Source organism: Seriola aureovittata, chromosome 21 (assembly GCF_021018895.1).
Source record: "Seriola aureovittata isolate HTS-2021-v1 ecotype China chromosome 21, ASM2101889v1, whole genome shotgun sequence".
Lineage (NCBI taxonomy): Eukaryota > Metazoa > Chordata > Actinopteri > Carangiformes > Carangidae > Seriola > Seriola aureovittata.
Window position 1 is genome coordinate 15,999,647 of NC_079384.1, and position 12,355 is coordinate 16,012,001.

Here is a 12,355-nt window from a genome sequence, read left to right on the forward strand (position 1 = left end):
AAGTTAAAGTTAAAGTAGTAAAAAGTAAACGTAATAGAATTAGGAGCTAGGAGCAAGATTACAAATCCGACCAGAAATTCAATGGCATCTTCTGTGTTTGACATTTTTCCAGACTCACCAAAAACTACAACCACTTTTACTACATCTGGTTTGCATCATACAAGTGATGCTTCGATACTTGCTGTTGCCTCTGTTTGAGCACTCTCTTGTACATTACAGTTTATAGCAGGCACTGTATGAGCGGACTTGTTTCTGCAGTTGGGCCAAACTTCATTGCACTGAATCTACTTACAGTGCCAGTGAGCAAATGAGTAAAAATAGCACACATAATAGCACACACTGCGAGCAGTATCTGCAGGAGACAGGGTGTACTGATTTTATGGGTTTCGGGAAACCACAATAAAATCTTCTCATTAGCCAAAAAAAAAAAAAAAGAGAGAAAGAAATAAAGAAAAAAATCCTCCCAAAAAAAGTTTTTGAACATCTACAAAGCCATGAACACACAAGGAGTGCACCAACTTTTACAACTCGGTATGTCATAATCAACAGAAAACTGTATTTATGCATCAAAAGTGGCTAATTGGTTTTGGGTGCAGCAGTATTTTTAAATGCACTCAAGCCAATCTTGCATTAAGCTTGTCCCTCATAAACAGTGATACTACTGAAAATACAGGAAGCTGTGATGGAAGTAGAGCATGGTGAGGCTGTTTATATAGAACGTGATTACAGAGTTTAAAGATGAAACATGGGAGTATAAAAGTGTCCTGCTGTCTGCTGCAGGATGGAGGAAACCGCTGGAAACTGCCACCCTTGAATAAGATCAGGTATTGTGCAAAATATGGCCTTTAAAAAACTGGAGCCCGGTCCAGACAGCGATTAGCATTTCATATCGGTTGCAGTTTTGTGCACGAAGCAATGACAATGACATACGACAGCAGAGATCCAGCAAGCTGTAAACTCCTCTTTTAGGGTCGATGAATGGAAGTGGGAGGGAACCTTACAATGGCTCATGTATTTTTTATTACCTCTACATTTCCTCCGAAGCTCAGTCTATGTTGACTAAACTGCACCTGAGTTGCATGTGGGCCTGTGGGGGAAGGGTTGCTAGGTAGCTGCCACCTGGGAAGTTTTTTTTTTTTTTTCGTCTTGCTTCTTTTAGCAACAGTAGCAGCAGCTCTACATTTACAGCCACGTGTCTTTATAGCTTTAAAGTTAAGCTCTTGATAAATTAAAGAGATTCCACCTTTACAAAACTACATCTTTAATTTCTCAAAGAATGACAATAATGTATGAAACCTGTATGAAAGCTCTCAAGATGAGTTGACATTTGGCATCAAGAGTCTATCTAAGGTAGTTTGTTTCCAAAGTTGCTGTTCATTTATCAAAAGCAGAGTGGTCCGTCAGTTGCTATGGCCAAGGAATTTCTGATATTTTCCCTCCAGTTTTATAATGTAGTTTGCATCGATTACGCATGTTGACAGTCCTCTAGAGAAAGAAAAACAGGGAGGGATTGCAGAGGTTGAGAATCTCATAGTTTGCTCATGATCCCCAAACAAGTCACAGAAATAACAATAAAAACATGTGATATAAGTTACATTATTAATCTAATAATGTCTTTCTTGCATTTCTGTACAGACATTTCTTGATTTAATCAGCTGAGACACTGTATACACTGGTACTGGTATATCTGTAATGAGCTAAAATAATAGGATCCATGCAATACTATCAGTCAGTCTCTAATCCTCTTTTAGCAGTATGACTATACGTGCATGTTTTAGCGTCAGTATAACAGGCTGGAATAGTCATGCACATCCAAAACACCTCAGTGAGATAGGTGTTGGATTAAAATAAAAAGATGTTTTATATAAAGCTTATTACCTTAATACGAGTGTTTGCCAGAGGAAGACCCATGTAGGGTTCAAACTTTGCCAAAACAAGCTTCAGGATGAATGACTGGTTACTTTTCTATTGTATTATAGTCCTGATATAAACATTCGGTCGGTTTATGAGCAGTGACGTGAGCCCTGTCTGGATTTTATACCGTGTTGGAGGAGCTTTTGGTGTTGCATGTCATGGAAGGATCTAAATGTATTGTTTACCTTTTGTGTGCTAGAACAAAAAGTTCCTGTGGACACCGCCCAGACAGACCTGCGCTCAGTGTAACACTGACAGCGTAACGTGCACAGGAGAAGTGGGAACTGTGACTAATTCAAATGATGATCTCTATTAGTGGGAATCAGGTGAAGCAGATGTTGTCTGAACTTCCGCCACGTAACTGCCTGCAGATTACAGCTCAGGCTTAATAATACATAGTTAAGAGAGCTTAAGGCATTTCTACCTGACTTGTAGTGACGCACCTTCGACTGCTGCTCCGTCAACATTACAGGAGCGATTGTGTTTAGCCACCAACAGCCAGCTTTTGTGTTCGTTTAAGCAGTCAGGGGGCGCATGTGGAGGACGGGAGGTGATTTTGGTCGAGAAATACCACAGCAGCCGAGTCCGTCTCCATGAGGTTAACTTATCACAACAGTAACCATATCAACAATGGCCACCTTTAAGCTTATTAGGAGCGATTAAGGGGCTTAACTGGGCTCATGTCTCAAGTAAAGAGATGAAATAGCATGCTTGTTTCCAGTATGGCCCCCCAGCCACAGAGCTGCAGCACAGTGTCTTGTACCTTTCCAGTCCACAAAAGATAAAAAGCAGGGGGATGCTTTAAAAAGTCAAAAACAGCACACACTTATGAACCCCTGCTCCTGTTTGACTGGAGGGTGTGAAACATCTACGACTGTGTTGTAACAGTGCAGGTGAAGGGCCATATGTGCCTACCAGAGGCTGAGGGAGTGACTGTGCTTCCACCTCCCCCTAACAGACACCTGTTGTGTGAACTGACAGGTGGGTTCTTCTTGAGGCAGAAGTCCCCACCTGCTGGAGCTTTAGGCCTCAGAGGCAGATTCACTTCACCCTAGATAATCCCTGACTGTCTGCGCGCTCCGGTGCTTCCTGCAGAGCTTTAACACAAGACAAAGATCACCTCTGTGCATCTTCCACTGAGCAAAGGGAGACGGCGCTTTCATGTGACGCTACATATTAAAACAACTACCATTATCTTTAAAGATCAGACCGATCAGACTAAAAGTAACTGTTGCCAGCAGGTATGTGGTTCAGTGTCAGCGCCACAGGGCTTAATTTGAGGTTTAAAGGGGTTGCAGCCAGATACTGATACACGTCACACACAGCTGCAAATGTTAACGGTGGAGTTAAAGCTTAAATCTTTAAATCCCCCGCTGTGCTATCAAACCATGTAAGCAAGAGGGGTGGCAGCTGCTACCCAGGCTGCTGGGTGTCTACATGCCAAACACTGTGACATAAAAAATAAATTAAAAAATAATGTACTGACACCTCTATAATTTCACATCAGCACTTTAAACAGTAGTTTAACCCTGATGTTTACATGTTACACGTGAGCATAGATGCCCTGGCAGGCTGGACACTGCAGGGTGGAAACATTTCAAAGCACATATGGCTCTATTATCTTACACACACACACACACACACACACACACACACACACACACACAAATACTGATGGTGGATCATCGCAGCTGCCTCTCGGTTGTTCTTAGTTTGCACGTGAGACCACTCCGAGAGCTCGCCTTGGTGTCACCGGTTGATAATGAAAACAGAGATTAGAGCGGATCATGGCGGGCCGAGTGGTTCAGTTGGAGCTGACTGCTGACAGGATGACCTGGGTTACCGTGCGCAGGCCTGACACAGCCCGACTCAAGGTCAACAAGGAATAACATGCAGTAGATTAGCTGCTTCACCATCAAACCCCCGATGGCTGAAGGAGGTGGAATTAAGAGCTGAGTGGGTCAGGGAAGCAGGGAAAGTAGGATATGAACCTATATAATTGACTGGTTTGTTGCTGGGGAAGAGAGAGGGAGACATACTACAGTTTATGTAGTGTAAACATTGGTGATTTTTGAATAGGAACAGACAAATTGAAAACTTCTATTTATCATTGTATTTATCAGAATTTAATTAACTGATACAAATTCATTCAAAACAAGCTACATGTGGCTGATCTGCTCCAATTTACAGCCTTTTAAGGAAACTTAAGCTTTTGGCCTAAAATGAAATGTAAAAACAAGCCATCCTACCTGTAGCTCACACCACGCCACCTCCACTGTAGTCTCTGTGTCCAGCCCTTTATAGACTGTCTTGAAAGATCCCCTTCCGATCTCTATGTTGAATTTGAGATATCTTCCATCAGGTGAGGTCGCCACCGCTTTGGTCTCCACGTCTTCTTTCTCCTCCTGCTCCTGCTCCCACTGAGTATCAAACGTGATGCGAGACAAGATCTTGTGCTGTTTGTGTTGAAGTTCATTTTCGGAGTCCGAGCTGGCGTCCTGAGGGCTGGATCTCGGGAGGGGATCCCAGTTACCGGTGAGGGACCCGGCGTCGGGCTCCTGGCTGCACGGGGGCGTGTTGGAGCTGGTCCCCGGGCTGGAAACTGGAGACGGAGACGGGGGAGACTCGTCAGCTTTTTCGTCCTCCGCTCTGGACTCGGGCACAGTTAAAATATTCTCAGCTGACCAGGACAAGGCTTTGGAGAGTGCGCCGCTGTATAGAGGCGAATCGATGTCCATGCTGATTTTTTGCAGCCCGTAAGAGTTTCTCCGCGCGCCCAAACCGTGCGTCCTCAGCACGGATGGCACCCTGGATAAACAGTCGTCGGTCATATCCATAGAGAGGCCTGGGAAACAGCGTCCTGGTATCTCAACCTGTGCGTGTGACATTGTAGCAGGTTCAACGCCTTCTTGATTCAGAGCCTAAATGTGGAAATGGCATTGGGGCAACAGAGCACCGTTACTTTAAGTTAAGCGTTACATTTCCATGATGTCAGTGGAGTCAGTGTCTTTAAACTAAGGCTGACCACAACACAACAGAGCTGTTCCATGACTAACAAGACCAGATTTAACCATAAACTCACTATAATATCAGAGCTGCCTTCACTTGTAGCAAAAGCAAACCTTAGAAATATCCTCTAAGTTTATAAAAGACAGAAAAATAAAAACATACTCACTCATCACAGCCGCTGGGTAGGAAATGTCTCACATAAACGCACTTTAACGCATCATTCCTATCAAATAATCCCTGTTGTTCTCTTCTCCTCTCTTTGCAAAGTCCTCAGCCATAACCTCCGCTGAGAGGACGGAGCTGCCTATATCAACAAAAGCTCCGGAGGGCTGCGCGTCCTGTGCGCTCCCGGTGCGCGCTCCCAACTCCGCCCCTCGCAGTTTTGACGCGCTAATAGGACAAGCCAGAGGGAGTAATTACAGAACGACTTGAGGAGTGTTTGCAAACTAATGCTCTGTAAAACACCAACATTTCATTCGAGTGTTTTTCCTTCAAATGTGTTAATTGTTATGGGTATTTGGTGTCCGAAAAGATCTTTAAAAATCTAAATTGGAGCAGTATCATGTAAGATGGAAAAGAAGGGAAGAGTTTCAGAGAGGATCGATACAATTATTTTTTGGCATTTCTTTGTATTGATCAGCTGAACATGTGCCAGTGTCCATCTGCTGTTCACCTCACAGCTTGTACGCAAAAGCAGCAGCAGGACAGGCCGTCTCCTCCTCCAGCTGGCCCTTCATTGATCAAGACGTCACCTCCTCATAATTTCTCTGAATTAAAGTTGATAAAAACATTTCACTACCATCCTCTCAATCTGTGTCAATCTGCCTTCATTTGATTAGCCTTAGTGAGAGGTACTGAATGCAGCCCAGGGAGGGAGGTGGGGAGGGGGGAGGTGGGGAGGTGGAGAGGGGCGGGGGACGGACAGCGGACAGGCCTCACCTGCAGAGGGAGCCATACAGAGGACTGCTGCTGAAACTGGACACTTCTATCAGCCAAGGCCACACAGGGCCCCACCTGTCCTACAAGAGCACACACTGGGTGTTATCAGCGCGCGCGCGCACACACACACACACACACACACACACACACACACACACACACACACACACACACACACACACACACACACACACACACACACACACACACACAGGATTCCCTGGAGCGGTATCATCCCTACAGGCTGGGACACAGCAGCACATGATGTGAGTGGACCATTCAGTCACTCAGTACAGCTGCAGGCAGAAAGTAGAGCACATCCATCACTGTGGTTTGAATCCGCACGTCTACACACTGCGGGGCGCTGTTAACATTATCATTCATGTTTTTCCACACATCACTGAAGTGTTTAAATTTTGGGATTAAAATGGAAGTTAACGCATTTTCAAACATTCTGCAGAGACATGAGAGGAACAAATTTAGCAAATTTCTAATTTATTTTCCTACAGGATATGAAAAAAAGAAACTGAGACAGAGAGAGAGAGAGAAAGAGGAGATAACAGGAGTGTCACAGTAGATACTGCACAATAATAGGATGACAGCAATCTGTACATGAAGTCCACTATCATTACACTCAGCTGAGTGGAGCCAGGATTGGTGGTTCAAGTCTCTCCGGTGTTCCTCTTCTGGAAGCATTTATTCTCAAAATAAAAAGTCCCTCTGGTGTTGTGTTCTGGGATTTCTTTGGAACAGAGGAAAAACAGCCGAGCGGAGGTCCAGAGCTAATTATACCGCGTAAATTTGTTAACAGGGAAAAATTGGCATAAAACTAGTTTTATTTACAATAAAGAAAGAGTAAAGTTACAGCTGGTGGGGAAGGATTTTCCCCTAAAGTATTCAGATATGATTTATATATATTTAGACCCCTGATAGACTCATTGCATGTTTAAATGGCAACAAACGTTACCCGTCACACCTCAAATGCTCTTTTCCCACCCAAACACCTATAAATGATATTGGTTCTCTTCCAATAAGAAAAGGCTTTGAAACTGGGCGAACCAAAAGGCAACAACAATTTACTGGACCAGCATCCTCTGGGCTGGGCAATGAGGTGCACCTTGTGTAGCCGTAAATGGCTAAATCTTAACATTTGCCTGTAAGGTACAGAATGAGGGCTCCCAGACAGAGTGTGTGTGATTCCAGCACCGTTTCAGAAGAATTTGACGCCCTTCCCGTCGTCCATGGTGATGATCTCTGCCTTGCCTTCTGTTTGCAAAGCCTGCAGCGAGCGAAGGAGCATCCAGTCTTCTAGACCGTGGAACTCTGGAGGACAAAAAAAAACAGTAAAGTTTATGTCAGAAGGTATAATTACAACAAACAATTACTGTTTACAATAACAATAATAATAATGATAATAAACTTTATTTGTACGGAACATTTCGAAACAATATTACAAGGTGCTTTAAAGGTTAACATCGAGATTGAAACATTTCAGGACGACAAATAAATAAAATTAGGAAACTAAAAGTACAAAAATATTTAAAGAGAATAATGAAATAGATAAAACAAGTGAAATAAACAGAAGAAAAACTATTCTCATCCTTTAGAAATAACAGTACAAAAGTATTATTAGCAAAATGTACATAAAATATCAGAAGTAAATTCATTATGCAGAAAAACACCTTTTAGAGTGTTATTTTATCAATTATCTATTCATTATGGGATATTATTACTTCATGTTGTAATTTTAGATACTTCATACTCTACTGGTTTAATAAAAGGTGTCAAATAAACTGTCAATAAATATAGTGGAGTAAAAAGTAAAACATTTCCTATATTTTGTCTCTCTGAAGTATAAAGTAGCACAAACTGGAAATACTCAAGTAAAAGTACCTCGGCAGTATGACAGTACTTGAGTACATGTACTTAGTTACATCCCACCACTGGACATAAACAAATAAAACAGGAAATACACTCGAAGTGGAACATTAATCGCATTGATAAAAGCCTCTTTGTCTTAACAAGTGATTTAATAGACTTAATGAATGCAGACTCCTACAGGGCTTATATTTGATATTTGTCTAACTCTAAATTAAATACAAAATCAATAAGCTTGAAACAATGTTTTATTTTAGCATTTTAACAGAGCCATACCTTCGCCCTCTGTGTCATCACCGTTGGACAACTCGTAAAGTGTAAACACAGAGTTGACCATCCCGTTTTTGGAAACCTAAAACGACAGAAAACAGAACAATGGTCACTGACTAACATCAATGTTATTTAAATACTGTAATAAATGTTGAGTGTTTTCCTGCAACGGTCATGGCTGAACACAACACCTGTTCTCTGCTACAAGTTTTTGTTTTTGGAGGGCTGAGATCTGGAGCACATGAGTATAAATAGAGAATTAATAAGCTTTTAACAAACTTAGGTCTTCATCATCAGACATGAAGAACGCCGGGTCTGTTCATGGTGAATCATCCAGCTGATGTTTCTACCTGGTGTGGTGCGCGCAACCTTTCTACTATGTTTGACACTCCCTGTGGCAGTTGTAACTCTTGGAAATGTGAGGCTGGCATATTCTATATTGTTGTTTTTTTTTCATGGTATTAACACATAGCACAAAAGGACCAAAACATGCAGAGCGAAGGGTAAGTACAACAACACAACTCCTATTTGACACCTCAAAGTTATTTAACAGTTGAATTTTTTACATCTACAGCCATTCAGTTCATCTGTACTTCTACTTCTCACTGCTGACCTACAACCTGCTGTTAAAAGTTCTCTTTTGCTTTGTTTATTGCAGTGATTGTTAGTTTTTGTTGTAATATATAAGTTTAATATGTTGCTTTGTGGCCAGAGACATTGCAGTTTTGTCATGTAACATGTTTTCTACACATGATGCTTGGTCGGTGTTTCAACGTCATGAACTAAAACAAACTTGACTAGAGTCTCCTGAGTCTCCTTTATGAAACACCCCTCTGGTTTAAATGCGCCGTAGTAACCTAAAAATATACGTTTACATGCAGCAGATCATGTAAGTAAGTGAATTTCTTCCTAATCCCTACTTTATTTTGGAAGAATTGTTTCCTTGTATTGACGGTAGTAATAACGTAATACGTGGATATTCTACAGTTTGTTGTTCTTTGCGTTCTCGTGTTCTTTATGTCTATTTATTTTATAAAAATACAAGAGTCACCTGCTGTAGTGTAGATCTTTTTGTTCTCTCCCTGTTGTGCAATTTCGCCACTTAATATCTTAGATGTTTTCATAACATCATAATATTGTAATACTGAACAACATGATCTGACAGCAGCAATTTACCTCTTATTTATAGCTTTAAAGAACACTTTCTGCTTTCCATCTGTCCTTTATCAGCTCCACAAATGAGCACAAATGCTCACTTTCACAAACAGTGCGGTGTGTCTCTGAGTTTTGATGACTCACCCACTGGTATATTAACTTGCCCCACTCCTCTGGTCGTCTCCACATGACTAAACACCGGGACTTGTTTTTGTCCAGCCATTCGAGGTTGCCTGAGGTCAGCCAAAACAATGATACAACAAGTTCAATACCAATGAAATTAATCCGCAGTGAGACAATGAGATAAGCATACTTAATGTCAGCACAGCACAAACATCCAGACAGAACAAAACTTACCTTTTTTCCTCAGTTCCTCAAACACAACTTGAATTGCTTCCATTGACAGTTTTCCTGGAATTCAGTCAAGGGCTGATGGCAGTAATTTGAAATTCAAAAACTTACACTAACACCAGAAAAACTGACCGTGATCATATTGACATGATTTGACTTCTAAAATGAAACTCACATTCGGTTGCCATTTTATTAGGTACACCTACTACAACGGTTCTGTAATAAATCCCCCCTTCACAAAGGTTATAATGTTCAGTTTTATTTAGAAAAGCTGTTTATTGCCCTTTATGATCATTTTGGAGGATTTAGGTTTGGGTGCTGTTGCACAGCGTTGTGAGAGGTTTCTTCAATATTTTGTCTACTCCTCTTATTCAGTAAGGATAGACAAACTATCAGAAACACCTCTCAGTATAAGGCAATGCAGTTCAACAAGCGACACCATAAACAGCCTACTACATGATCATCGAGTTGAGTAAACACTAACCCTTCACAAAGGTAGGATACCATTATTATCATTGCAGGTTTGTTGTATTAGATTTAGATATTTGTACCTAATAAATTGGCAGCTGAATGTATGTTCACCAAAATTAAGAGACATAAACAAACACAAATTCAAATTCAACACAAGCTACTGCAGAGGAAGAGGGGAGCTACGACAGCTACATTATACTAAAAAGCATTTAAAAACCTACCCTGATTGTAAAGTGTGTCAAAGTTAATATCCTCTGGGTGAAGTGTTATTTTATATCTCACTAAAGGAAGCAGACGATAAACCCTTGACTAGCCAATCCCAATTAAGCTGAATAATGTATGGGGAAAATTCTGGCCTTGGTTGAACCACAGGTGGACTGTTAGGATACGCTCTATCTTCTTGTTGTTGAACATTGGGCTTTCCTGAGCCTCCATGACGTCCAGGGTGTAGAGCTTGTGATGCCGGCAGTACGACAGAGCCAGGGAACACCATGCTGCCAGCTGTTTCTGTCTGGTGTCAACATTGGGCTGTAGCCTGTCCATAAAGAGATGAGCAAAAGATGGAACGCACAGTCGCCGAAGGGCAAACCAAGCAAGCCAACAGCAATGCAAACACCGGATAAGATTCAATCCCTCTGTAAATTTAGTGCATGTAAAGAGAGACAAATATGCTCATCTAGACTTCTTAGACATAGTAAAAAGTGAGTTCATCCTGTGTCATGCTTTACTTTTATATATTGTTCATGTTTTATGCTATTTATCTTTCTTTTTTTTTCAATAACTTACTGACCACACAGCAGCAATGACATAGTGGAAATGGAAGGCTACTAAATCTTCTTCTGTTTGAGTCCTGTTCATTTATCTAATAATAATTTACATGAAATAATCAGCATTTCTAAAGAGAAGGGACTACAGGAGATAAAACCCAGTTATCACATATTATCACAGTTTCCACTGACCTTATTAGTGGAACTTCTTAGAATAACACTTCTTAGAATAACACTTCTCAACTGTCTCTGTGTTGCACTCGTACCAATTTAAAATGGTCGCCAGTGTACAGCAGAAAACATACAGTTAATACTTTGTATCAGTGCAACGGAAATTATACTGTTCCTTGTATTCGCTCTGTTCCTTGTATTGGCCCATACGATAAATTTGTTTTACAGGAATTTCAGCGCTGAGGTGTTCTAGGTATTGTCAGGCTGGTGAGTATGTGTGAGAGAGGTGTGCCTGTTACCCTCTATGATGAATGGGGTAGGATTTACTGCCAGCTCTGTTTAGATATTCTACATAGTTCTATCGGCACAAACGTCAATGTTAATAACTATATTCTATATTTATTCATAGTGTTTATCCATAGCAGCCGATTTTACAGTTTTGTAAACCTGCACTTTTTTCTTACAACTAACCTGGTCTATTTAACTTGTGTTTTTTTCATGTGATGTCATGATACTAACTATCTATCTATCTATCTATCTATCTAACTATATAGGGTGACCATGATTTAAAAAAAAACCTTTGAAGTGACAGTATATGGCTGAAATTTCACACCCTGTTACATAATCAAATAGGTCACTAGTTCTAACACTGGTTAATAGTTTATGGGCATGTACGCTTTATTTGGAAACCTTTATAAACGTGTTTTGGTAGCTGACAGCTGAGACTGAGGCAAAGATGACTATCAAAACAGCTAGCTACAGCTAAAAGGGCTCTTAAACACACCGCATCATAATAAATTATGTATATATTGATGTGTTTTACATGTTGGCAGCCTTCATACGTCGCTGAATGAAACCGAATAACGCTGTTAGATGAACTTTAGAGAGCCAGTAGATGTACAGATCCACTTCCCTAGCTCTTTCGTTTAGCCAGTTAGCCGGCTAACATAATGCTAGCTCGCAAATCGACACACTTCGATTCAATAATATATAGACAACGGAGGCTAATAAGCAAAGATAATTAATGTTTCAAAAATATGGTTCAGAAAAAGCCGACTCACGTAAAAAACGGTGGGAAATTGTACTGCCAGGGCCACTCAAAACTCATTGCAGTTGATGCGGTGTTCACAGCTGACAGCCTCCGGAAGCGCGTCCACCCTGTAAAATGGGTCCGACAAGCTACAAAGATTTACTAAAGACTCTACAAAACACAAAAATTATAAAATAAATATGTAGAAAAATATATAGACATTACATAATTACCCTGATTAATTACACAGATTTACCAAAGACTCTACCAAACACAAAAAATATGAAATAAATATAAAGACAAATATATAGACATTAACTGACATTAAATAATTATTCTGACTAACTACACAGATTTACCAAAGACAAAACACATTAAGTGTAAAACACAGTACAATTGA

General features: G+C 40.8%; 2 protein-coding genes across 5 annotated transcripts in view; both read right to left on the reverse strand.

The window, feature by feature from the left end:
- The window catches only part of wnk4a (WNK lysine deficient protein kinase 4a), a 42,645-nt gene extending 37,253 nt beyond the window's left edge, over positions 1 to 5,392 (reverse strand). The window contains exons 1-2 of one of the 4 annotated variants that reach the window (XM_056366256.1): positions 5,090 to 5,392; positions 4,164 to 4,835 (exon numbers count right to left, since the gene is read on the reverse strand). In XM_056366256.1, the coding sequence (XP_056222231.1) occupies positions 4,164 to 4,802 (639 nt within the window). In that variant the 5' untranslated portion in view covers positions 4,803 to 4,835; positions 5,090 to 5,392. The remainder of the gene's footprint in view (positions 1 to 4,163; positions 4,836 to 5,089) is intronic. The other 3 variants (XM_056366254.1, XM_056366257.1, XM_056366255.1) reach the window with 3 other exon arrangements.
- A 948-nt stretch (positions 5,393 to 6,340) lies between these two features.
- On the reverse strand, positions 6,341 to 12,106 carry vps25 (vacuolar protein sorting 25 homolog). The gene is made up of 6 exons (XM_056365248.1): positions 11,987 to 12,106; positions 10,377 to 10,522; positions 9,523 to 9,576; positions 9,310 to 9,398; positions 8,017 to 8,092; positions 6,341 to 7,185 (listed from the first exon to the last, which is right to left on the reverse strand). The coding sequence occupies exons 1-6, from the start codon at positions 12,031 to 12,033 to the stop codon at positions 7,073 to 7,075; spliced, it is 525 nt and encodes a 174-aa protein (XP_056221223.1). The 5' UTR covers positions 12,034 to 12,106; the 3' UTR covers positions 6,341 to 7,072.
- Positions 12,107 to 12,355: the final 249 nt, after the last annotated feature.

Bases quoted from the DNA above. Each gene is read 5' to 3' on its own strand.
- vps25 (XM_056365248.1), bottom strand. From the start codon at position 12,033: ATGAGTTTTGAGTGGCCCTGGCAGTACAATTTCCCACCGTTTTTTAC. The intron at 9,577-10,376 runs GTATCCTAACAG...ACTGAATTCCAG, and splicing joins CAACAACAAGAAGATAGAGC to GAAAACTGTCAATGGAAGCA. The intron at 8,093-9,309 runs GTGAGTCATCAA...CTGTCGTTTTAG, and splicing joins GCAAGTTAATATACCAGTGG to GTTTCCAAAAACGGGATGGT.